At 31.9% G+C, this 27,821-nt stretch overlaps 1 protein-coding gene across 14 annotated transcripts in view; it reads right to left on the reverse strand.

Annotated features, from left to right (window-relative positions):
• Positions 1 to 9,555: 9,555 nt before the first annotated feature.
• LOC129799487 (LIM domain-binding protein 2) overlaps positions 9,556 to 27,821 on the reverse strand; it is a 60,195-nt gene continuing 41,929 nt past the window's right edge. Inside the window, exons 3-10 of one of the 14 annotated variants that reach the window (XM_055843416.1) lie at positions 22,997 to 23,090; positions 22,773 to 22,875; positions 18,003 to 18,175; positions 17,611 to 17,829; positions 17,128 to 17,251; positions 16,611 to 16,640; positions 16,149 to 16,276; positions 9,556 to 11,554 (exon numbers count right to left, since the gene is read on the reverse strand). In XM_055843416.1, the coding sequence (XP_055699391.1) occupies positions 11,303 to 11,554; positions 16,149 to 16,276; positions 16,611 to 16,640; positions 17,128 to 17,251; positions 17,611 to 17,829; positions 18,003 to 18,175; positions 22,773 to 22,875; positions 22,997 to 23,090 (1,123 nt within the window). In that variant the 3' untranslated portion in view covers positions 9,556 to 11,302. Of the gene's footprint in view, positions 11,555 to 16,145; positions 16,277 to 16,610; positions 16,641 to 17,118; positions 17,252 to 17,610; positions 17,830 to 17,987; positions 18,176 to 22,772; positions 22,876 to 22,996; positions 23,091 to 27,821 lie in introns of all 14 variants that reach the window. The other 13 variants (XM_055843415.1, XM_055843414.1, XM_055843412.1 and 10 more) reach the window with 13 other exon arrangements.

A 27,821-nucleotide genomic window follows, 5' to 3' on the forward strand; every position in this document is an offset into this window, starting at 1 on the left:
TTTGTGGCTTTTTTTCTATATTTTATGTTGTTTGAAAATGAGATGTATTTTTTTTCTAATATTTACTCATTCAATCCTATTTGTTTAAAATTCACTTTTCTATTTTATCTTAATATTTTGTTTAAAAATAAGTATTTTGGTAGCGCAATGACAACTGATAACTGGCAAAATTCCTACATATTCATCATTTCCTTTTGAAATCCTGTCTAACTTATTGACATCCTTGTTTCGTTTTCTTTTTCTATAGCAATCTTTTTGCACTATTGAGATTTGAAGGAAAACAGCAAAGAAAATTAAAACAATCATGAATTAAATGCAAAGTGATGTTTTGGATATTTTCTTTCTATCTCTTCTCTCTGTGATCTACAACTTTTCCCCCAGTGTCTCCTGTCCATCCCAATTTTCCCATGCATTATTTTTAATGCTGGCCAAATAAAGAGAAAAAAAAGAGACCCTTATGACCAAAACAAAGTCAAGAGGAGAAAATTTAGAGGAGGATGGACAGAAAAATATTCAACAATAAAAATATTCATTGAATTGAAAACGTGACGAGGGTGAAACCTTTTTCTTCCTTTATTATACTCTTCTATTTTTTCTTTTTACTTTACGAAATATGAAGAATGAGATTATTGCTAAGAATATGTTCTATACAGAAGTTCACTTCACACTACATTTAACAAGTACGTCTTCTTCTTTTTTTTTTGTTCTATTTGGATATTATTCAAAAATTGGACCCATGCACACTCTTATTCATTCTTTTACAATACTTTTTATCTTTATCTTTGATGGGAGTTGAACAATAAAGATGCTTGTTTGTCTTTTTTACTTAACTTAAATGAACTCATGAGGTATCAAAAGGGTTAGTATATATTCATGATATAAACTAATTTTTTTAACCCTCAATTGCCCTTCTAATACAATTTTTAATAAGTAATTTTATATCATTGTATTTTTAAAAATGTCTGGGTTTTGCAGTTAATAAAAATATAGTTTAAAAGTTCAGCTTTTACTATTAGTATTCTGAATTTGTTGTAGGCCTTTACAGTATCAGACTCAAACTGTAATTTCTCTTCCGACGCCATTATAGTACAGTAGACTCTCGCTCAATCGGGCGAAAAATGTTGACAATTTTCACGTTTATTTATGAAGCAAATTTGCTCAAATTCGCTGTAGTTCCTCTTATTTTATCATGATTCTTTATAATTGAGCGCCTTTCAATTTACAATGACTTTGACGCCCAAATCTATCGATAATTTGAATGACATTTCCCCCTATATGCCCGATTGAGGGAGAGTCTACTGTACATCAGCCAAAGATATTAATTATAAAAAATATCTTTGAATATAACGTAAACGCTCCCCGTGAATTACCAGGAGTTGTCTGCAAGTTTTCATGAGTTCTCAAGGTTTCTTAGATTTTTTTTCCATGAGGTTCCAACAGTTACCCGACAATGAGTAGTCCTTTAAAAGATTTATAAAAAAAAATATTGGAAGCAGGAGGATGATATTTTTTTTGGAAGCAATGCATACATTTTTCTCATTAATTGGAATGCTTATTCTTCTCACTGATATAAGGATAAAAGATAGACAATTCAGGACAATAATAGTCCTAATGATTAAAACACATTCCAAGTATTTTTGCGATTTACTGTCTCATCTGTGAGAGGTAGTATGAGAGCATGTTGATTGTTTGGTCTCTTCCAAGGGGTAGTTAATTGGCTTTTATAGTGAAGCATGAGCACCAAATCGACTAATCGGCGCTAATATTTTGTCAAAAATTGCTAAATCGGCACAATCTTTGTAGAAATCGACAAATTGGTACGATTATTAGGGTAAATTAAGCTAATTCAAAACCTGCTCCAAATGGAAATTTTTCGCTACTCCAAATGGAAACGCCATTGTTTTCATGATAAATACAGTACTAAATAATTATATTTATATATTTTCTATACCACAGTTTCATTATTTAGTTAATTTTGCTCCAAATAAAGCGAAACTCCATTCATATTCACAAATTTTCATTTGTTAATTTCTCAGAAAAATTAAAAGTGTACCTTTTGACCATCGAATTTTTCATCGATCGATCATGTTTTCCAATGAAAAATACAATGAGGTGACTGTTGTTTATTCGTTTTGTTTAATGACCAGCGCAAAATAACTATTGTGTGTAAACATGTTTTCAAAATTTTATACAAGAGTGAGAAAGATGACTAGATCTATATCTCATTTACTCTCAATGAAATGTCAAAAACATGTTTACTAAACAAAAGGTATTATGGATATTATGCATTGGGCATAACACTTATGTCATATTTCTGGCTAATTTTAGTTAAATTAAATGTTAATCTTTATTGTTAACGGTACGTGAAGTTTTCAAATGAAATAATTGGCTATTTCGTGAACAGAAAGGGTTTTTCTGAAGTGTCTGCAAATGCTTCAATAGGAAACCCCGGAAATATGATTTTTTTGGAGAGATTTTCTTATTGTTTTAGATGGGAATGGAGAAAAGACCAGGGATAAGAATAAATCCTGCACTCAGGAGCAACTCAACAAGGTTTTGGAAGCCTTTCGTCGCGGTTTTAGTTACACTGTTTGCCTCTAATTAGAAACTTTCCCTTGTCTCCATTTGGATTAATATGTTTCCAATAGAAGCATTTTACGCTCGCGTATTTTACTTGTATTTAAGAAGTTTTCATATTATATCTAAAGAATTTTCACTAAACAGTAACATTCTAGAAGAGTTAAGGAGCAAATTTATGTAATTCTCTTAATAAAAAATATGAACTTAATGTGTAATAAATCTTCTGTCAAAGTTAAAGCGTCTGGAAATGGTTTTGAATTAGGACATTTACCCTACAAAGTATTAGCAGGTAAGCACGATTTTGTAAAGATCGACAGATCGGTGCGATCTCAGATCGGAAACGATATTTTCAAAAGAGAGGTAGATCGACACGATCATTAAGGTATCATCTTTGCAGAAGTCAAGAGATCGGCACGATTTTTGTATCGATCGACGTATTAGAACGACGTTTGCAAGTTTGTCATACTAGTCCGATCTTTGCAGAACATCTAAGTATGATTTTTGCAGAGAACTGCGGATCAAAAAGATGTTTCTAAAAGAACGGTATGATCAACACGATTATTAGGCAAATATTGACAGATCGGCACATCTTTGCAAAAGTCGACAGAATAGTACGATTTTTGTATCGGTCGACGGATTAGAACGATTTGTGCAAAAGATTGGCAGACCGGTACGATCTTTGCAGAACACCTAAGTATGATTTTTGTATATATCTACGGATCGAAAAGATCTTTCTAAATAAGCGTTAGATCAACACGATCATTAGGCAAAGATTGACAGATCGGCATACTTTTCTAGAAGTCGACAGATTGGTCCGATTTTTGTATCGGTTGAGTAATTATAACGATCTTTGCAAAAAATTGTCATACTGGTACGATCTTTGCAGAACACCCAAATATGATTTTTGTAGTGATCGACGGATCAAAAAGATCTTTCTAAAAGAGCGATACATCAACACGATCATTAGGCAAAGATCGACAGATTAGCACACCTTTTTAGAAATAGACAGAAAAAAAAATTTTGAAAAAAAATCGACAAATTGAAATAAAATTTTAGACATCAACGAATCGAAATGATCTTTCTGGAGATCAACTGATTTTGCGAAAGATCTCTAGTCAATCACGACTGTCAAATTACTGATCTTTCAGTGTAATACAATATCATCTCTGTAACGAAATAGGTAAAAATGGAAACATTGTAAGTCACGTTCTTGAATTAGATTATATAATTTTTAGTCAGGAAAAAGTGCACAATTGTCCTGAACTCCTGAACTCTTCCCTACTCCCCTAAATACTTATTGTTAATATTGAAGGATGCAATACTGTAAGGCCAAAAAAAAACTCAAGATGAAGACTATTACCTTGAGATTATGTAGGTCTAGTTAATTCTAAACATCTTTATTATCAGATAAAGATTTTTATTTACACAGATAAATACAAATTGTCTTTAAAAAAAAAAAACCTGAAACTCAGGTTTTTTCGATTTTTATTTTGGAGCTTTAAAATTATCTAATATCTTGACAAAAAGATATTAAGAATTGACCTACTAACCCAAGAAATCTCAAAATTTGTAGTTTTATAATATTGTAATAAATTAATTTGGAACTCTTGCCTAAAAAGTCCGATACGTTCATCTTGCTAAATATCCTAGTATTGCAAAAATTACATAACTAAACTAACTTAGAGAGCAATTGAGGGTTAAAATATTGTTTAATTTCAGAGATTAATTCTGCATTTAATGTTTTAGAATGGATTTTCAATTAAAATGCTCTGTACAACAGTGATTTTTTCACGCAAATTTATTCCCATTTTTTGGTACTTAAAGTTATTATAGTTTTGAATTTTACTAAAGTGATTTAATTATTTGTACTGATAAAATCCAAATACAAGGAATTTAAATAGGCAAACTTGGCTAGAACTAGGAATCTAATTAGGAAAAATCTCAATTTTCATCAACTTTATACTGAAACTGCTGCAATACCGAAAGTCTTTTTGCATCTTCAACAAATGTTAAATTTCATTTATAGAAATAACTATTTATCTATGTTAGGGTCTTGACAGACTTGAGGATTAGCCGAGAGACGGCTTAGCGTAATTATATTCGAAATAATGGTTAAACCACATTGCTATAATTTTCCACTAAGTTGTCTCTCGGCTTAAGTCGTAAGTGTGTCAAGGACCTTATTGTGAGTTCATAATTTTTCAAATTAATTTCAAGCAATTAATCAAAGGATAAATATATTTTCCAATTTCAGATTTTGTGATTATTTATCGGATCCATCATTCAAAAGTATTATCGATTTTAATGAAAAAAAATCATGGACATTGATTTTACAACGTAAAAAATCTATCTTGTTTTCATACTAAAATATTTTTATTTATAAGACAAACTTTCATCCCAGAACATCTTACTTTAATTTTAAGGAACACATCAAACTTTAATAGAAATATCTTCACTGAAATATTGTCTTTTTTTGAATGAAAAATATTATCTGAACGCCAACGCTAAGTATTCGATAAATCAGAAGTGTTTATCACAGAAAACAATCGTAATTCGTTAGAATTCTTAGAAAAGGTTTCAACGTTTAATCAACAATAATAATTGAGGATGTTTCTTGAATTAGATTTCGAGTTCAATAAATATTTTCAGAGGTCAAGGTAAATAAACATGCCTATTTATTTATCCCTCATTATCTTTTCGGAAAAAATTGTTCATTTAAAATATAAGTACTTCAGAAAATATTTAAGATAATTGGAGCTGAATTTTACAAGAAAGTTTTACAACACGAATCTTAATATATTTAACGTTACACTTCAATTCAAAGACTAATCTTTAATCCTTGAAAATCCGAGTTAACTTTTGAAGACTAATTCACAGTCAACGACAAAGATCTTTAATATTAGGTTGTAAAATTTTTTAGTGTATAAAATGCAATAGCTCTAAAGTAATAGTGTTAAAATGGAATATCAAACTCTTTCAAAGTTTCTTTAATTTTAAATCTCATAACCGTAAACTTTTTTTAAATTGTAAAAATGAAAAATTAAAACTATATTGCAAAATATTCTGCAAAAACTGTAAAAATCATAAATTTCGGTTGGGAAAGCTTTAATTTTGACATTATTGCCTCCGATAGATAAAATAGATAAAAGATTTAGATCGATAAAATTCCCATTCTTTTGGACTTAAAATTGGACTGAACTAAATTGAATTTATTGTGATGGTTAAAGGAAGAAGAAGAGTGCGAAAAAGTGAGATAGACATATGCAAAGTCTGTCAGCAAGAGAGGGATTAGAATTTCGATTTCATGAAATTTTCCTGATCTAAAAGGTGTGCCGGAGCCATAAATATTAAACTCAAAGCATTAAATATTATTCATATATGAATAATAGAGGGAACTGGGGCACCTTTGAAATTTGGATTTTTCACTTATTTATAAATAAAATTGAGCCTTATCGTGATATAATTTAGCTTCACAAACAGATTGAAAAGCTACGTTATATCATGATAAGGCTCAATTTTAATTAAAAATAGGTGAAAATCCCAATTTCAAAGGTGCCCCACTTCCCTCTATATTGAAGCCAATTAAATAATTTTGTCCCATTGCATCTTCTTTATCCAAAGCTTTGAATTCTTCGAATGCTTCGGACAATAATAAGCTATGATAAAGTCACAGGACATAATGAAACTTTAATATATTAAATCCCATAAAATATTTAAGCAAGATCGTTTTTCTGATTGGCCTAAATTTGAAAACATTCAAATATAATCCAAAACAGATAAAACGATGGGATTCAAATATTTTATTGAATTGAATATTCTTTTACATCTGCCTAATGTTTAGTGCTTTAACATTTAAGCTATTTATATTCCAAAGAATATTAACATTTCATTACTTTAAAATTAAAATGTCCTTTAAATTAGTTTATAAATTAAAGAAAATTTAAAGGCGTTTGACATAATATTTAATCTCAGACATTTAATAAGACATTTTTGTAATTTTGTCGTAAAAATAATTTAAAAAAAAAAAACAATATTGAGATTTTAAAATTAAAGATCTTTATTGGAGAAGAGGAATCAGTCGAAGGTAGACTAATTTTTAAACTTTAAGATCTTTTCAATGGGTTTTATTGTGAGTGGCAAAATCGCAAAATCTCGCGATTTCTTGCACGATTGTCGCAAGATCACCCGTTTTCTTGCACAAAGTTCGCAAGATCACAATACACTGGGGTCTCCAATATTCGGGTGATTGGGGCTGAAAATGACAGATAAAAACCATGCGAGGGTATTTTTTTTCTTATGTATTTGACAGCTGTCATCTGAATCGGAAAGCTCTGCGTGAAACAGTTATTGTTAAATTGCTTGATTTTCTGCACAGATTGCGACATCACGCGATGTTTACCCAGATATCGCAAGATTCTTTACAAAAACATCACAAGATCATAAAGTTTTTGCGCATAGATCAAGTGATTTTTTGCACAAAAACCGCAAGATCGCTCAATTTTTACGAAATATCGCAAGATCGCTCGGTTTTTGTACAGCACTAGATTGGAACATGAAAAATTGAATTGACATTTCGCTGATTGCGTTATCGTATTTGCATTTTCCTTTGTGTCAACTTTCACACAAAAGACGATCTCTGTATTGCAGCATGTACCAAATGCAGATGCTAAACGAGATACAGTAGACTTTCGCTCAATCGGCTCTTCTTTATTCGGACGAAAAATTTTGTTGACAATTTTCAGTTTAATTTGAAGCAAATTTGCCCAAATTCACTGTAATTTCTCTTATTTTATTGTGATTCTTTATAATTGAGCCCTTTTTGTCGCCCAATGACAATGACTTTGACGCCCAAATCTCTCGATTATTTAGATGACATTTTGCCCCAAATGCTCAATTGAGAGAGAGGCTACTGTACGACAACAATTGATGCAACTTACGATGTCACCCTTGAGTTTATCTCTTAATCGAGGGAAATCCTCAAAATAGATAATAATTTACTTTACTTACAATAGGGCTGGATGGGGTAGTTTTACACATGCATTACTTTCGAAAATACATATTTTTGAGACAATTCATAACTATCCAAAAACTGTGCTGCGTGTACCTATTTAGATAGCAAATACTGAATAGAAAATAACGAGGTACACTCTGTCCCGGCATTATGTACTTCGGGATTATGCACCTGATGGAATTATGCACATACAATTATGCAAGTTTGCCTACCCTTGGGAGTCAATTTATGAAATCATTTTGAAATACGCCTGAATGTATACTTTATGTTGCGACACAGGAAATTTGAAAACATTTTGCTACTTTTTCAGAATAAAATTTCAATTTCTTTTATTAGGGTAAATTTTTTTAAGTATTCTAACCATTATTTATTGAAGAACTCTGGCCAAACTGTTTTGTAATGCACTTCTATTAAATAGTTGAATTTTTTGTTTTGAGTACTTTTACTCCGCGTGAAATTCGTTCTACGGCCGATTTATTTTTTCGCGCGTTTTTTTCGGTCCCGAAAATGTGCATTCCTGGGACTGAGCGTATGGTTTATTTCAATATAGTACATAATCGTTTGGCAAATAGAGTTTAGCTGGAAAAAAATCAGCTGTGTGAACTGCCCCACCCTCCCCTAATCATAGTAATAATAACAATGCTGGCACAATATTCCATGAAAGAACTAGGCCTTCCCGCAAAGGGATTTCTAGATACGCATTATTATTTTTTCTCATACGGGATGAGGCTGTCAGTCCAATGTCCCGTGTAATCGAGTGAAGCTCACTGGATGCAATCTGAACACCCTTAATACCAGAAAAAAATTCATGATGACCTAAATGGGATTCGAACCCGAGACACTTGCATCATAGTACTCTACCACTTAACCCATTGAGTGCCTTAAATTAAAAAATCTTGAGTAACTTAAAATCACATTAAGAATTTCACTGTAGCATTTTTACTACACTGAGAGAAATCCGAAAAAGTTAAAATAACATTCCGGAAATGTTAATTTTACCCTGCAGTATTGATCCCAAATCGGTGTAAACATTACCCTTTTTAGGTGTCTTGGGGGTTAAAGGTACCCTTTCCATGTTAATTTTACCCTTAAAGAGGTGTAAAATTAACATTAAAAAATTTTGATAATTTTTACACCTAAAGTGTTAAAGTTATGAGGAAAAAAGTTAATTGCACCCTCTTTTTTCCTCAGTGTAGAAAATACTAGAATAAAAATCTATAAATAAGAATTATCATGATTTTTAGAAAATCCAGCTCCTAAAAAATATGATAAAAAATATTAAAAAGCCTGCAGTTGTTCAAGACTTAAGATACATTTCGAATGGCCATTTCAATTACGTTCTTGTCCTCTTTTTTTTAGATTTGATTTTAAGTTTTGTCTAATTTTTCCTTTAACATCCCCTCCCAAAAACCAAGATAAATGCAGAATTAATCTCTCCTTGAACCTTGAAAAATCGTTTTCAATTCAATGACATTTTGATTGCTTTTCCATCGAAAGAAAAAAAAAACTAATAATTCCATTTTATTGTAAAATGTGTCCCTTACTGAATTAATTTGCAAAAAATTGTGCTCTGTCGTTGAAAATTCTTTGAAAACAATCCCTTTCTCGTCATAAACCTAAATTAGTGCTGAAACCCAAAATTTCCATCGACAGAGCGCAATTGTATTCTTCCTTGAAATCAATCACTAATTGAGAAGTAACTTTGAAAAATAAAATCATTTCTCAAAAAATGAGTGATGTTTTTCGTAATTAAAAAAAAGAAAAATAATAAAAACAGTATAGAAGAGATATTTTATAAAACAATGTCTTGTCTTTGCTATTAAAAATATTTCTCTTGGCTGTCGTTAAAAAAAACAATAATTAAAATATTTTGTTTTAAAAATTAAATTGTACATAAATAGACAATTATTTTGGTAAAAATTATACAATTACAAAAAAATGGTCATTTTTATATGAAAGATTTGTTTTCTGTTTTTTTCTTTTTACTGAGAGATGTGACAATTAAATTTTGCTACTATTTCGCACGATTTTAGGGATTTCCTTTTTTTCTCATTCATTTTTCATGTCTTCAAAATGTGTGTCCTCATAGTGTTCTGCAATCGTTCATATATCTTTTTCACTTTTTTTTTACATTACATTGCGTGTATTGATTTATACACAATTTTTTTTAAATCAATTTTATCTCCTCATTTTTCCTTTTTCTTTTTTACTTTTAATCAACAAATACTGACTTTGTAGAGAGATTCGAGTAGTCTATATAAATTTATTACAATTTCTAATCAATTTAATTAAAATTTGTTGTAAACTCTCGCATCAATTCAATCAATTTTTCACCTAAGCACTATCATTTTTTTTATAGTATTAATAATATTCTTTTTTCTTTTTTTTATAATAGTATTTATAATCTTTTGTTTTACCTCCTTTTTTTCTCAATAATTTCTTGTTTTTTTTTTTAATATTCTGGGTCTCTCTATTTTTCATTTTTTTACTCTTCTGTTTTGTTTTTTTTAATTTTTCCGTTTTGGATATTCAGTAATTTCGATTTGTTTCCTTGTTTTCTTTCTTTTTTTTTCCTATAAACAAATAAATTGATGCCGTTCTTTTCGAGTGTCCACATTTCCTTACATTTTTTTTTGTTTACTTTTACACAACTCTCTTTCTCTCTCTCACACACACATTCGACTATCGTACTGTTCTCGTGTCTGATACAATTATTTAAAAATTTTGTTATTAAGTAATTTCATTGATTTACTTATTTATACTATTTAATTTAACCACTTGCTATTTAAGTTTTCTCGTCGAAGTAATTCACTTGAAATTGTTCTTTTTCTTAAAAGAAATAAAAGAATTAAATAATTGAAAAATTCTCCTTGTGGTGGTTTCTTCTCACTTTTTGTTTTAGACACTAAATAAATGTTTTTTTTTTTCTTTTCACTTTTTTTCTCAATGTAATTTTCACGCTTTTATTGAGAAAATTGTTTCACAGTTTTTTTTTGTGTTCTTGTTTTTCTCTAGAAAAAAATCCACATTGTGCTGACGTTGGATTTTGTATTTTTTCAAAATACAAAAATGACTTTTTTATACACATTATACACATAGATTTTTTTTTAAAATTTTTTTTCACTTTCTGCATCAACATTTTTCTAGAGTTGTTTTTTGTTGTTTCCAGCAACAATTTCTGCAGCTGCTGCAGATGAAAAAAGTTCATCAAGTGGAGGTTGTGTTTAGTGGATTATTGCTACTTTTATGTACAAATTGGTGAAGGTAAATTTTCTTTTTCTTTTTTTTAATGAACTTTTGGGTGTCTTGCATGGACAGAGAGAAATGTCCTTGTTTTTTTCTAGTAACACTTCACTTCTCACTCTCACTTTTTTTCATGCAAAAATTTAGCACATTTTTTCTCAGTGCAATTTTAATAAAAAATGTTTCTTGTCTCTGGGATATTTTATCAAAGGGCAAAAAAAATCTTGTGATCTCGTGTCAGTTGCACTTCACAGTTTTCTTTAGAAAAAAAGAAGTTCTTCTTTTTTTGAACACGGATAATTAAACACACACACAGGACACTCACACGGATAATTCGGAAAGGTGGCTTCTGTTCTCTTCTCAATAAAAAACAAAAGAGAGAACATTGTTTTCTTCTTTTCTTTTTTATATATATAAAATTTTTCTTTAGCTGGTGCTGGGATAGAGAGTGGACTGTATTGTTATCCGTCACTGTGAAACGGCGGGACTCTTCTTTTCCGAATCCTGACTGGACGGTGTATTCCCCTGGGGTCCACCTCGGTCCACATTCCACGAATTGGGCCCCGTCATCGGTGAGTCGGCATGGAAACCACCATGGTTGTCGTGCTCCAGCGAATTTGCGGCATCATACTGGGTATTCTCTAGCCTTGTTATCAGTCGTTCATCCTCATCACCAAATTCACCACCCATCAGTGATGGCTCACCAACCACCATTACATCCTGCAAAACACAACAAAGATAATGCACACGTATTTCCATCATGCCAAATTCCTGGCTTAATTAAATCCTCTCGCTCTATCCAGTGCTCATGCAACAACTATCAAAAATTTTCCCTTTAAAAACTTTATCATTTCTCTGTGAGATATTAAACCCATTGAAAAGAAAATCTTCCGCTTTTTGCTTAACCTCTCTCTCTTGCTTTTAGCATCAAATTCAAATATAAAAGTATATTTTGAGCAATTAATTATGAGATTAAGAGACTTATGGTTTAGTATCACTTTGACATTTACGTTTACACCCAGAATTACATTTTAATCCACTATTATTGCTTCAAACATTTATTTTCACAAGAAGATTTACCCAAAGAGATAAATTTGATGTTTTTTTTTTTCTTGCAAAAATTCGTACAAGATTCTATCAGAGAGTACATATTAGAATATTTAAATAACATCTAAATCCTTTACTTTAAATCTAGTTAATCTTGGCTGAAACATTTTGTTAAATATTTTGATAAGTTTAGCTAGAAAAAAAGATGTCAGTAGATAGGGTAAGTGTGCCAAATTCGAGCCAGCTTGCAATTTCGGCCACATTTTTTGTTCGTTGAATTTCCATGAATTTTCAGTTTTTGCATACTCTACAGATTATACAATGCAAAAGAATAACAAAAATTGTAGCTTCGACGAACAAGATGACTTGCAAAAGAGATTGGTAGAATTTCGGAGGGAGAAGGAACTATAAGAATGAAGGTGGCCAGAATAGGCCACCTATGCTATGTCTACATTTTTATTCATTTTAAAATGTACTAAAAATGATTTTAAAGAAAATAAATATGATAAACTCTTTGCAAAGTTCCAGTAAACACTCCTGAAGAAGAAGTAATAAAATAATTCAATTTCTATTAAAAATATTACATTTCAAACTTGAGACTTTGGCGCTTGCATGCAACTATGCCGAAATTTGGCACACTTAGGGGAGACCGGGGTACCTATAGCCAGGGGTAAAAGTAGACAGTGGATTTTTCTCGTTTTTCTTAAAATGTACATCGAGCAAAGTATTTTTTAATGAAAGTAGGAACACATCCCCATATTCCCAGAAATATTTATAACTCTGATCCTGTTATCCTACAATTTAGAAGCATTTTTATAAAATGGGTATAAAATTGTAGTTTGGATGTTACAGTTTTTGGACCAGCATTTGGTTTTCTGAGTTTCTAGTCAAGATTTCATAGTTTTACCTCGTTTCTGGTTTAATAAGCCTAATTAAAAAATATTTTTCACTTGGATAATAATTATCCACTTTTTTATATAAGATGATAAACACTGAAACAGCCCTCGGGGCAGTTGTAGTCACTCTTTCGTGGCGGGCTAAAACTATCAATGATTTTTCACTAATAGATGGATAATTGTTAGATAAAAAGTACTATTGATATTCCAAGCAATATTGCCATTTGTATGAGCAACTTGAGAAATAGATTTTTTCAGAATATTTGCATTAATTTTGCCTCAATTACAAAAATGTCATAAAAAAGTTGGCTAAAGCCCTTTTCTTTAGGTTTAAGTAACATATTTAGCATCAGTGGGCTTCAGTGTATCAAGTGAAACAATATTTGGTATCTCCAGTTTAAAATTTCATCTGGGAAACTAGTGGCAATTAGTACCCCAAAAGTGGCTATTTCTACCCAGGCAGGGGTAAGTGTAGCCAATGTGCAGTACTTTTTTCATTATCCTCTCAAGAAAAAGCCAAGGATTTTAGAGCTTTGAACTACACTGTTTCATATAGCCAATATCCTAATGCTACTTATGAAACATAAAAATATTAGACAAAACTTATCATTTTTTCACAAGCCACTCGCGAAAAAAAAGCTTCATTTGCTGGCTAATTCTACACTTGTCTCCCCTACCCTAATTAAAAACAAACCGTCTAAGCTTTGCAGAATGCTTGAAATTGTATCACGTCGCTAAGAAAGCAGTATTTACAGAAAAAAAAATATTTTGTAAAATTATTTGTAAATGTTTGTGAAATCCTATGGCAGACTTACGAAATGCTCGTGAATCGTATAACCCACAAACAAGTTCGTAAAATTTTGTACTTTTTTCACAAACATTGTTCATATAATGATTATTTGACGAAAATTTTTTGTACTTTTACAAACATTTGTCCGTAAATGTTGGTAAACACACAAAAAAAATGTTCGCAGAATTTTGTCATTTTTTCCTATTTATTCGTAAATTTTTGCCATACAAACTAAAATTTACGAACAAATACGAAAAAATGACAAAAGTTTACGACCATTTTTTTGTGTGTTTACAAGCATTTACGAACAAATGTCTGTAAAACTACAAAAAATGTTCGTCAAATGACCATTTTACGAACAATGTTTGTGAAAAAAGTACCAAATTTTACGAACTTGTTTGTGGATTATATGATTCATGAGCATTTCGTAAGTCTGCCATAGGATTTCATAAACATTTACGAATAATTTTACAAAATATTTTTTTTCTGTGTTGTAGGAGTGTTATTTATTAAGAAACATGTGTTTAAGTACGTCTGTGACCAACTACTACTACCCTTATCGGATAACCGGAAAAACTCCGAATCACACTGAATACAAACCGTATTATGACAAATATTAAATTTCAAAATAAGTAAAGGGTTCTCACTTAAAAGTAAAGGGTTCTCATTTAAGAAGTAGGGGAAAATGCCCATACTTCGTACGATCCCCAAGTTTCGTAACTAAATTTTTCCAATGTTTCTGAATAAATGTGACATTTGCAGTATTTATGTATAAATATCGTTCGAGTTGGTCACAATCCAAATTTGTAATGAAGGAATCGTACCTTTATAAGCTGGATTTAGGCTTATCATTGGCTCAGCTTATAGAGGTGCGATTTCTCCATTACAAATTTGGATTGTGGCAAACTCGAACGATATTTATACATAAATAATGCAAAATTTCGTTTAATAATTCTAAAACTGTATGTAACATATTATCTCGAAAATCCGTGAAAAATTTCGCGGCGCGTAAAAATTCACGAAAAATTTCGCTACCCGTGAAAATCCGCGAAAAATTTCGCCGACCCGTGAAAATCCGTGAAAAATTTCGCGGCGCGTAAAAATTCACGAAAAATGTCGCTACCCGTGAAAATCCTCGAAAAATTTCGCGACCCGTGAAAATCCAAGAAAAATTCCCAACCCGCGAAAATCCAAGAAAAATTTCGCGACCCGTTAATGTATAATACAGCGATGGCAAGAATAATAGGACCATCTCTGATAAATCTACTTTTTAACTCTTGTAATTTTCTATTCCAATGCGTTAAAATAATTTTGATGTAGAAATGTTCAAATGATATCCATACGTCGAATAAGTGTTATTTTGTTAAGGCCTCTTTGTTAAGTTAAGGCCTCTACACATTGAGAGCAATTTTCGTAAAAATTGCTTTTTTGACAGAATTTTGACGTTTCTATCTACAGTCGTGCAGACAATATTCTTCAAAAATACAATTTTCGACGAAAACTGCTCCCAATGTGTAGAGGCCTTTAGAGATCTCTATTTTGACATAATAGTACGTGAACAGTGATTCGGACAATAAAATAGGACCACTGTAATAAACTCAAATTTATTTCAAGCATTTAAAAAATAGCAAAATTTTTGTGTAATGTCAATAATTATTTAGCGGCTTGACAATTAATTTTCGAAGTTTGGATAAAGAAAACTATGAAAAATTGGAGCAAATATAGAACTTTCTTGTTAGAGGCTCTATTAGGTTTTTGAGGCTACGAAAGCATATGGAATGATCGTGAATATCTTAAGCTGATTACATTAAATTACGAAAATCAATAATCCATAACACAATATAGTGTTTACGTAAACATAATGGCCAGCGCACAATAATTTTTGTTTTGTAAGCATGTTTTTGACATTTCAATGAGTGTGAGTGAGACCTTGATCTAGTCATCTCCTTCACTCTTATAGGAAATTTTGAAAACATGTTTACTAACAAAATTTGTTGTGCACTGGGCATAAGACTCAGAATTTTGGTGGTCACCTAATACATATAATAATAATTTAAATATTTACTTTATGCTTTCTTTATCACAAAATTGTAGGAATATACCTCAACATTACTAAATTAACACTTTAGAAAATTGTCATTTTCTTTCCTTAATTTTTTCCTACTTTTGAAATTATTTTAAATTAAGGATTTTATACCCAAAAATAGAAATGTATGATAAAACATCCGAATGATTTATTAAATTTAATTTTCTACTAAATATTATTGAAAATTAAATAATTTTAAGTGCAATATACCATTACCGATTTATAAATTCTCAAACAAGTTTCTATAGATATATTTTTAAATTTACTCTATCTTTAATTTTATTAGAAACATTTCATTCAAAACTAATTAAAACCAAACTTATCTCCTTTATACAAGTGGGACACAATCACACTGAATGCAAATCCGAGGAAAGTTCTCTACTGAATCTTTTTTTTTATCAAATAATTCTCTAATTTTTTCTTTTAGCTGCACGAGCACCGGGAGCAACTCATTTAATGTGAAATGACTAAAATTGCTTTACGAAATTCAACTACCTGCGACGCTAAGGAAAAATTTGGTCCTGGGGAACGTTTTTTGCTTGGCACGGGTGGGGCATTGTTTGCCGCTCCTCCTGAATTGGAGCCTTTTCTTTTTCGTCTCTTATTTGCCGGCCTTTGGGTGTCTGCAATGAGAGAAAAGAGAAAAGAACCACATAGAGTGTATTAATTGTGTAGAATTTTGCAAACAAATATATTTTCTAAACTTAAAAAAAAACTATCAAAAAAACTACAATGAAATTGACTGTGCTTATTCTTTCTACGAAATTATTTTTTATCAAACTCAAATTTTCTTTTTTTTTTCTTTCACTGAATGTGATTATTTTTTGCAATTAACTAAGCAAAGGTATAATTTGTTTTCTGCATGTGATTTAATTAGAAGATAAAATTTTGCGATGATTTCAGACGATCATCCTTTTATTTTCTTTCATTCTTGGCTCAACATCTCAATTGACTAACCTTTTTTGCCGGTCTGATTTGGAAGTTTTTCTATAAATAAGAAAAGAAAAAGGAAAAGTCATGATATGTCTTTTCATAACAAAATTAATTAATGATCGTCTGAAGTCTGTCTTTTTTATATTTCTTTCTTTTTTTTTCAAACATTCTCTGATCAAATACTTCAATATAATATCATTGTATCTTTTTGCTCAAACATTAATTCAACTCTTCAATATTTTTTTTTCTAAAGAAATAGAAAAACAACAAAACAAAATTTTCTATTTGTATAGCAATTATACCTTATTGCGCAAAACTTTTTTCTACTTTTGCTATTAACTTCCTTTTTTTTGTTCAAGGAAAGTTTTTTCACCCTCTTTCTCTCTCTCTCTTACTCTTTTCAAAGAAAGAAACTTGAGAGTGGGTTACTATATTTTTCTTTGACATGGCTCATGCTTTTCTTTCTCTCTTATGGATTTTTCCTTTTATTCTTTTTTTTTCTTTTTTTTTTGGCATGAAACATAAAAAGTACCTCTCTTACCCGGCGGTGCAACCATTCGCTGCCACTTCTGAAATAACGTTGTCTTCAAGCAATCCCGCGGACTAAGCGCATATGCTTTGTGGCGCGACATCAGCTCTTGCATTGGTTCCAGGATAACACATAACTGTTTATAGTGTAGTCCAGAATGCCCAGGAAAGAGGTAGTAGTTTTTTGGGGTGAAATTTTTGTGTTGTCGCCAACATGAAATAGAAGAAAAACAGAGAACAGGGATAATATTGATTTCCACGCTTGGGAGGAAAATCATCCCAGACAAAAAAAAGCATTGCAAAATAAAAAAAGAAACATGGCTAGTATCCAGGAAGAAATTCACACAGAATTTACCCAAACAATTATCCAAGGGCCATTTAACCCCTTTCTCTCTTATCACAAAACTCAATAAAAAAATATAAGAAAAAATAAATAAATTGGGCTTTTGTGTGAATTGTCTTCATGTGGAGCCAGCAGCAAAATATCACCACTCACGCGTAGATAGTTAAGTGTTGAATTTGTGATCCCCTGTCGTGTGATATTCTTTGTCAATTGCTCTAAAAGTCCAGGATCTGGTTGAGGTGAATGTGTATGCATCCCGACGACGGTGCGTGGTATAAGTTCTTTGTGTGCCCGCACAGCCATATGCCACGATTTAATTCTCATGTAGTCATCGTACATGAATTCCAATATCAGTCGCCCTTCGGTGCAAACCTACATGGCACGTCAACAATTTTTTTTTTTCGTTTTTGTTTTCCATCCAGGAAACACATCCACAGCACAAACAGTAAGATAAAAAGGGAAAATAAAAATTAATTAGAGGACAAGAGTCAAAAATTGCAATTCCTTGGCTCATAATAGAAAATACTAACAATCTGCTGAGCTACCTTGGTAAACATGGGCTTCCCATGGTGCGTCACCATCGTACATTGTTCACAGTCTAATGTTATTGATGTATTGTGGAAGGACTCTTTTGTATGTTTCATATGGAAGTAGAGTTCTGTGACACCACCTTCAAATATACTTCGAAAGTACCGTGGTATCAGCGTTCGTCCTATTGCTGTTTTAACAACAACAAAAAAAAACACACGAAAAAAAAGAAAGGCAATTAGCATTAAACATATTCTCCAAAGTATCCAAATGCAATTGTGAGAAAAAAAATATTGTTGGTCGAAGAAAATTACACACTTAGAAAAAAAACTATAGTAATTGTTGAGGGAAAACTGAAAATGTGTCAAAAAGGTAATCATTATTCATCAAGTGGAAGAGAAGAAGTATAAAAACATTCTCTATCATTAATCTCTCTTTCTCTCTCTCCTCTTCACATGTGAACTTTGACATAAGTTGTTTAGAACTATGTGCAGAAGCAGGTCACATAGAATAATATTCTGGCCAAAATCTCTCACAAAACAATCTCATTGTCTTTCCTCACACCCTCTTTGTCGCAAGCACCACATCACATAAAACAAGATTGCTATTTGTAACACAGTCTTCTCTTAGTAATTTGTTTCTCTCCACTTTTTCCTATTACCTCTTCAACTCTCAAGCCCTAGAAAATCCAACTATATATCTTTTATTCTTCCACATTCACTGTCCCTGCAACTAACCTGATGTCAAGTGAAAATAGTAATAATAGAAACGAAGAGGAAATACATAAAAGAATTAACGCACAGATCGAACATGGATCAACAAAGTGACACATCAATAAATTAAAAGAAAAGAACAACAATCTTTTGAAATAAACATTGTATATAATGCCCAGCGCACAATAACTTTTGTTTTGTAAATATGTTTTTGAAATTTCAATGAGAGTGAATAAGATATAGATCTAGTCATCTCGCTCTCTCTTATAGGAAATTTTGAAAACATGTTTACAAACAAAAGTTATTGTGCGTTGGTCATAAAGATTAAATAAACAGATCCTTATTATACTTGTAATTTAAATCTTAAACCGAAAGAAAACTAATTACAAAATAATAAAAATATAGGGTCGAATGAACACCTCTTCGACAGGAAACCCCTATTGACACTTTTGTCAAAATGTTGAAATTTATTTAACCCTTTAAGGACGATTGGAACACCGGTGTCCCATAAAGAAAATAATTTTTCATGACTACCTAAAATTATTTTTTTTCTTATGTCTGTACATAATTGTAAAGTTGAAGGTTACAGGAATCTAGATTATTTTTTGCAAGTCTCTAGCTATTTGCTATGTAGTAAATATTTAAGCTTAAAAATGGCTAATTTTTAATTTCTCAAATTCATAATTGATTTTATTTATTTTTTATATTTCCAATTTTTTTTAGTAAAATCCTTTTGGAAATAAAAACTACAATACTCATACATAATATTTTTCATTAAAGCGAAAAATATCATTCATTGGTATTGTCAGAAAAATTACTTAAATTTTTGGGCTATTTTTGTCCCTATCGCTCGTAAAAGCACAAAATACACCGAATCAGACCCTGTTGGACTTTCCAAGGTTAGATGTAAGACTTATCATTGATTATGTTCCTCATTTTAATTTTTATTGTTGATTTTCAATCCGTAAAAAGTGTCTCGTCGTTAAAGGGTTAAATGTGTAAATTTTGTACAAAAAAAAAATGTTTGTATGAGGCTGATAAATATTTCAATGAATAGGAAGGGAAGTATATATTTAGAATAAAGAGTGGTTTCCTCAATATTCCTTCGCAGGAAAACTACAAGATACCACTATCTAATACAATATGTGGCTAATTCTGCCCCGGTCTCCCCTACATTAAAAGTGTTTTCGCCTCATTTATCGGTTAACAACCGATTTGAACGGATTTAGAAATCGGTTCGGATAAAAATTACTTATCACTACTTACTTACTTAACCAGTACACTACTGGATCATAACCAATTTGAATTGGTTCACACTTATCAGAACTTCCAAGACCTTGCTAACGAGCCCAAATATTACCTCATTCAGTTAATACGCTCTCTGGAGCTTTTTAACATTTGATCTTTAAAAACCGTTGAATATGAGTAATCTCTAGCATATCCAAAACTAAAAAAATACTTTGTGTCTAAAAAAATAAATGTGTCTTTATTAGATAGGATTTCAATAGTTGTAAATTTTAAATTAAAATTGCATAAAACTCTGAAAAAGGTCAACTCTAAAAATGTTCCTATTTGCTTTACTTTCGAAAATAAAGATTTTTAGGACGAAAAATACGTATTTAGGAATAGTCCTGTGTATTTTCAGATAGTCAATACTCAAGAGAAACTAATGATAATGAAATATATTTTATTTGAATATGGTTTATATTCGTTTAGCAAATGGGTATTGAAAAGGGATGGCAAAGCTTGCCAGGCTTTGCAAAATGCTCGAACTCGTGACTTAGATGCTATATCTCAAAAGTACTTTAGCATCATTTACCGTTTACCGGTTCCCAACCGATTTGAACTGATTCATATATCTCTAAAAAGATTCCCCAACATAGCTTTAAAAGTAATAGAATTGATTTTCAGATAAAAATTATTTATCGGTTATGAACCGGTTCATTACCGATTCAAAACCGATTGGAACCGGTTCAGTTTTATAGGAAATTCCAAGACCTTTCCAACGAGCCCAAACATGACCCCATTCGCTTGATAAATGCGCTCTCTAGTGTCTTTTTAACCTTTGTCCTTGAAAAATCGTTATTAGGAATGATTCAACGGTATTTTCGTATATGGACAAAATGTCCGCCATGGTAATCTCTACAACAAAAAACATGGTTTTGGTGGGGAAGGGGAGGGGTGGGGGAAAAGTGGGAGGCATGTTAACGATCCTTGGGTCAACTTATGGGAGTGTCCCTCGAAGGTCCCAAGTCGCTATCTATAACCGTTTGGCCTCTAGAGCTGGCGACAGTCGGACGGACAGTCAGACAGACGAACAGACGGACAAACAGCGTGACGACATTTCTCAGAAATAGTCTGAAACGTGAAGATTTGTTGAGAAAGTGGTCTCCGGTGGAAAGGTGGAAGGTGGAAATTTTGGGGGGTGAAAAAATCGAATGATTATTTAAACTGCTCTCTCCGTAGAGTTCGAGCAGTAAAAAATTCAGCTGCGTGAAATTTTTCCACCATCTTCTGAGATTCCTTGTAAAAATCTTTAGTTTTTTTTTATATTAATATTAATTTATGTATCTGCTATAAATAAAACAAATACCTACATAAAAAAATTAAATCCAATTTTAATGTATTATTCACTAGAAATTAATATTTCATCCCATAAAATATTTTGATTCCATCGTATTTTCTTACTGGCAAGATCTTTAATGGTGTCTACACACTAGAAGCAATTTTCGTTAAAAATTGCCCTTTTTAAAATAGGGAAAGTTTTCTTTCAAAAGGCATTTTTAAAGAAATTGTTCCTACACTGAGAGAAATCCGAAAAAGTTAAAATAACATTCCGGAAATGTTAATTTTTACCCTGCAATATTGATCCAAATTGGTGTAAATATTACCCTTTTCAGGTGTATTAGGGGTTAAAGTTACCCTTTCTCATGTTAATTGTAGCCTTAAAAAGGTGTAAATATAACATTAAAAAATGTTGATATATTTTTACACCTAAAAAGCGTTAAAGTTATGAGGAAAAAAGGTTAATTGCACCCTCTTTTTTTCTCAGTGTAGTGTGTAGAGGCCTTAAGCAAAGACAATCAGAAAATGATAATAGTATTTAATTATTATGTGAATTATGCTCACATATTATATGAATTTTTTCCAATATTTTGTTTTTTTTTATTTAATATCGTTTGTTCTTTTAAATACCAATATTTTCCGTACGAAAAGTCTTAAACTCACTCACTATAAAGTAACATTCAGAGATCAAATACTATTCTTCTTTAAACAATTTTTTTTTCTTGCAAAATATGCCATTAAAACACTAAAGGAACTCCCTACTATTTCACCCGTGTTTCTTCTTCGACTCTATCACCTTCTATACACAATTCCATCCTTTATTCTTTCTCATTTGCTGAAAATCGTGCAAAATACTCCCATCAGATAGATTTCACCTTGTTCTACCCAAGCGTGATATAACAGAAGGAGTAAATTCCAGAACCTTCACTTCTCTTACATCCTACTTTGCACCAAAACTATCTATGCAACAGTATAGTTTAGCAATAAATATATTGGACAGAAGAGAGTACAGATGAGAGGATGGGTAGAAAAAGTTCTTCGAAAGAAGAAAAGACTTTAGCTTGTAGCATTTCCCATTCCTTCAACAAAAAAAAAAAAAGAATCTGGGTGTTATACTTGAGGGGGTGAAAATATCCCATAGAGATTCTCTGTTGCTCTCCTTTCTTGCTGGTCTGCCTTTGGTTAATGTGGCGTGACATTATTATAATCTTGGCACATCTTTACTCCTATTTAGCGAGCATCCCAGCACAAAAACGCTCTCTTATACAATCTATATAGCAATATCCATAACACAATATTTTGGATGCACGATGAGCTTTCGCACCATATCACAATTATATATATGGGTCTGGGGTATAAGGAGACACGATAAATTTACGCTTTGTTACCCTCGGACACATTCTCAGTTTTCCAAGATATTGTATTCACACGAGCAATAAAGAGAATCTAACGCACCATTTAGGTGTCAAAAAGATAGAAACAAGGCAACATTAAATGAAATGAACTTACTATATCTCTTCGGTCCATCCTCCAGGCAGAATGTCAACGTAAGCGTTGCATCATCCTCAAAAAATTCCGTGGCAAAGGAATCCCACCAGCAATTATCACTTTCCTGCGGGAAAAAACACATACACAAAAATGAAAAAAAAACAAAGAAAAAAAGAATCAGTGATAAGACATAATTTATTGTTAACACTCTTTTTTGGACAAAATATTGCTGCAATTTTCCTTACCTCTGTTCTCTGCTGTAACCTCTTATTCAGTTCATGCACCCGATACTCAGTCTGACTGAAATATGATGTATGTCTTCTAGGTACACTTAAGGCTCTGCAAAAGAGAAGTAAATAAAAAAAAATACTTTTAGAAACTTCTAATCTCAGTTTATAGAAGAAAAATATATATATATATATAAGGATCAAAAGTCTAATCCTTTGTCTTGAAAATAAATTGGACTTCCCAAAGAAAATGTTATAGGAAATTTCAACATCAAAAATATGCCTTCTTGAAAATTCTGAACAACAATAGCAGTTCCCCTTTAATACATTGGTGACCTCCTTCAACCCTCCATCAGTCCCTTTTTCAACCTTCTCCCCCCCATCTTTTATCCACCCTCTTTCAACATCATCGAAAGCTCCGCATAAAGCAAGCAGAACGCAAAAAAGCATTCGACCACTACGTTTATCTCATTCTACCATTTACTACACCACCCACTTTTGCACACATTCATACATCAACCCCTATTCACCACCTCACAATATTTCTGTTTGCCGCACTACATTACCGCGGAATTTTATCAGAGTTGAACATCAACCAAATTATAGAGAAAATTTTATTTAAATCAGCATTATTTTATCATAAATATAAAACAAATTAAAAGTTTAATTACTATTGAAGTAGAGAATAATATAAAAAAAACATAACTTTATTTTAATATTATTCGAATTCAGTTTTTGATAGTTTATTTATTTAAATAAACAGTAAATCAAATAGACCAGGAACAGGAGGATATTCATTTCGCCTATTTATTTCATCATTATATTCTGTTTTATGATAAAGTGGTTTAATTTCTTAGATTCGATTAATTTATTTTTAGGATTGTGCCCTAGGTAAGCCCTAGAACTACAGAGATGTTCACAGCAAATCAAATGTCGATCATCCTAGATTCAAAAAAAAAAAAAAAAAAAAAAACAATGCCCAACGCACAATAAATTTTGTTTGTAAACATGTTTTCAAAATTTCCTATGAGAGAGAGCGAGATGACTATATCTCGGTTTCATTCGCTCTCATTGAAATGTGAAAAATATGTTTACAAACAAAAGTTACTGTGCGTTAGACATAATAATAAATAATTCTGATGACCCAAACATTTATAGTATAGAATTAATGTTAAACAGTTTTTAAACCTAAGTTCTATCCTATTTTAGCTCTTCTATTTTTTAACAACAATTATTTTTGAAAACTGTTTTACTTAGGATTACTTAAAATTATATATTAAAGGGCAATTGTTCTACAAGATGTTGAAACATTCCTTTAATTTCTTATTGTTGAGAAATTGCAGACCTTCCGGAAATAGGCAAAATCTCTAGTCTGAATTAGTTTCTTCTTACATCTAAGCATTCCCTAACCAGATATAGTCCTATTACTTTGGGTTTTGTTTACAAGTGTGTTTTTCATTCATGTGGATAGAGGCGCTAGTGTCTTTATCTTCGGCTAGCTGAAAATATATACAGTAGAGTTCCTCAAATTTGATCATTTGGGGGGTATAGATGACATTTCTCACTCCTCAAATTTAAACAATACTTTCAAAAACGTAACGGGATTCATGTAAAATTCACTTAACATAAATTTACGAAAATAACTTCAGCGAATTTTATCAATTGAATTTGTTGTTAAATAGGTGGAATTTGTTGAGGAAATTAATATAATACGACAATATTGAGATAACACCAGAGAAAAATAGTTTTAATACAGACTCCATGCAAAATTTCTTTTACTTAACCTCATATTTTACATTTTAAATGCAACCGTCGTTCAAATTTGAGAAACTCGACTGTATACATATACAAAGATCTAAGAAAACTTTCCTAGAATTTTTAGGTTGAAAACAAAAAAGCCTTTTTCGTAACTAGGGGGAAGTGGGGTACCTTTGAAATTGGAATTTTTCACCTATTTTTAAATAAAATTGAACCTTATTGTGATATAATTTAGCTGCACAAACAGATTGAGAATCTAAAATATATCCCGATTAGTCTCAATTTTATTTAAAAATAGATGAAAAATCCCAATTTCAAAGGTGCCCTACTTCTACTTCCCCCTGTGCATGTTTCAGCACTAATCTACCACTCCCGGGGCTTTGCTCACACTACCGGAAACGGCGCGGACAGTAGGTGGCGGATCACTGAACGACCCATGTAGGATTCTTGTAAAACCTGCCAGGTTCAACTGTGAATAAGCGATCATTCGTAAATAAACAATCCCTAACCATGAGCTAAACCGTGGGTTGTACAACTTCACAAAGCTCTAGAGGCAACACAATCTCTGGAAGCTTCTCCGAGGTTTCCTTTACCTAGAGAGAGTGAACTAAGTGATTTAATAGACAATCTCGATACCACACCAAAAAAATATCGTCAAACATAAGCTGAGTGATGCGTGAAAGAGCGCACCAAGAAGTTTAGACAATCAATGATCCAATGAGTATTTGCGGTTATTCTGGAAGCCGCATCAAGGACATCCTCAACAAGAAGGCAGCCAATGAGCACAAGATACAATGGGCTAAACGGCTTGTACGGGGATTCTGTAGCAGTATGACAATGCCATAAGACAAATTTGAAATTTTTCAAGTGGTAAATTCGGAAGAATTAATCAAAAATCCGCCTCATTCCGGTTACTAAAAGCTTCATAAACCTGCGTGCAATTACAATTCGATGATAAAGGGAATTTAAGTTGGTTCTACTCTGGAATTTTCAATGAAAATTTGTCATATGACATTGTCATACTGTTACAGAATTCCCTTCCTGGTCTTTGACGTTTTAAGCTATAATAGAGAAATGTGATCTTAAATCTCAATAATATACCAGTAAAGAACACTAACACGGGTTTCAGACCAAAGGCTTAGCCATATGGCTTAACTCCTCTAATTCCTTATCAGGCATGATTTTTTAGGGAATTGTTGTTTAGGATTAAATACTAAGGGCAAAAGATCCATTAGATTTTGAAAAATTAATAAAATTCCTTGTTATTTAGATTTTTGAGACCTTCGGGAACTGGGCTAAACCTCCAGTGTGAAGCCGGCATAATTGATCTGTTTACGGGAGACTGTGTTCTTGGTTCCCACTTTAAAGAAATAAGTATCAGTACATGTGAGATTTGCTAAAATTGTCTAGAGGACGAAGAGGACAATATTCACATCCTATGCTATCTAGCATTTGGGATACAGCGAATGATATTTCTAGACTACGTTTACCCTCCCTCTGATATGAAATGGTCATAACCTGGACCTTTACTGTCCTTTATTAAGGACACCAAAATAAGGCTCTGATAAATAAAGAGGGATGAGTACAATATACTGACCAGTTGCAGTGCCTAAGCATGCACGAAATAATATTAATTTCGTAGTTACACGGAAAATTCTTAAATTCTTAAAAAAAACAACTATGGAAAATAATTTTCCAAATCTGTTACAGATCTCCTTGCTAAATATAAGTCAAGTGCTATTTGCTTAAATTTGGAAGAAAGTCCTAAATATCCCGATGACAGATGAGATAAAATATGATGAATCGGAATGTATGAGAGCGGGTCAATATCAACTCTGTTGCCATTGTACATAGTCTGGGGAAGAACATACCATGGAGCCACAGTACTCGATGGAGACACTTAGTAGTATGGGGATTGGGTTGTGCTTCCTGTTCCAGTGGTAGTCTCAGCAAAATTCTCCAAACACACTGAAGAATCAGAGACAAACCATAATAGGACTTCTTTTTTCTTTACCCCATCCCCCCCCCTATGCCCGTAGAGGAATAAGAATGGTGAATGAGACAGAAAATACGGTGGTAACTGATGACGAACCACATCACCAGCGTGAATATATCTACCACCACCCTCACCAATTTCCCATCAGTCCTTGTCTCTCAACCATATTCTCTATGTTTCGTATATATATATAAATGTCTCTCATTCCACCCTCTCTCTCCATTCAATGGAACAACCACTAATACACTTCTTTTATATATTTTTCTTCCCCTACATCCTCAACAGCCGGCAGAACATCATCCCCAGACGGAACAATCTTGCTCTAGAGAAAGAGTAACCAGAAAGTCCTCATTGCATTTTCAACCCTCACCCCCTTCAAGAAAAAAAACACACAGAGACATTAGGTACACTGTCAGAAATGGTGAAACAGGATCCATATCTCTTTCACGCCTTTCTGTAATAGACTATTCTATCTCATATTATTCCTCACACATATTCTTTTAGAGAGATCCCCAAAGAAGGGGAAGATTTAAATCAATGCACACAACCATACCACAAAGAAACCATCCCCAAAAGAGACGGATAGAGTTTATGTATCCAGAGAGGAATAAATAGACGTTATACCTACAATTGGGTTTGTTGGGGGCGTGTATAGATGTAGTACGTATATTACGGGAGGGGGATTCATGTTGGAAGAATATATTGGGTTGTTAGAGGGATGTTGGTCGGGTTGTTAGCTATAAAACACCACAGGGTGACACATTCTTCGATAACAAACCCTTAATTTATATCCACATATTCAGGACTTTAGGAGGATGCACTTTCACAAAATGAAATATGGGTGGGAACATTCAAATGAAGATATTTCAATTTTTCATATTTATGATTCTGCGCATCGAAAAAAAAACAAAGAGAAAATTAAAAAAAAAAAAACGGGAAAAGAGTAGCAAATACTTGTGAAAATAATTGCAAAAAAAAAATGATGACAATTAATCACCATAAAATCAAATTCAATTAATAAAACATGACATATGATCTGCATAATAGTGATTAATATATTTTTCATACATTCTCAGTCACTTTTTTTTC

The sequence above is a fragment of the Phlebotomus papatasi genome, chromosome 1, assembly GCF_024763615.1.
Source record: "Phlebotomus papatasi isolate M1 chromosome 1, Ppap_2.1, whole genome shotgun sequence".
NCBI classification, from domain to species: Eukaryota; Metazoa; Arthropoda; class Insecta; order Diptera; family Psychodidae; genus Phlebotomus; species Phlebotomus papatasi.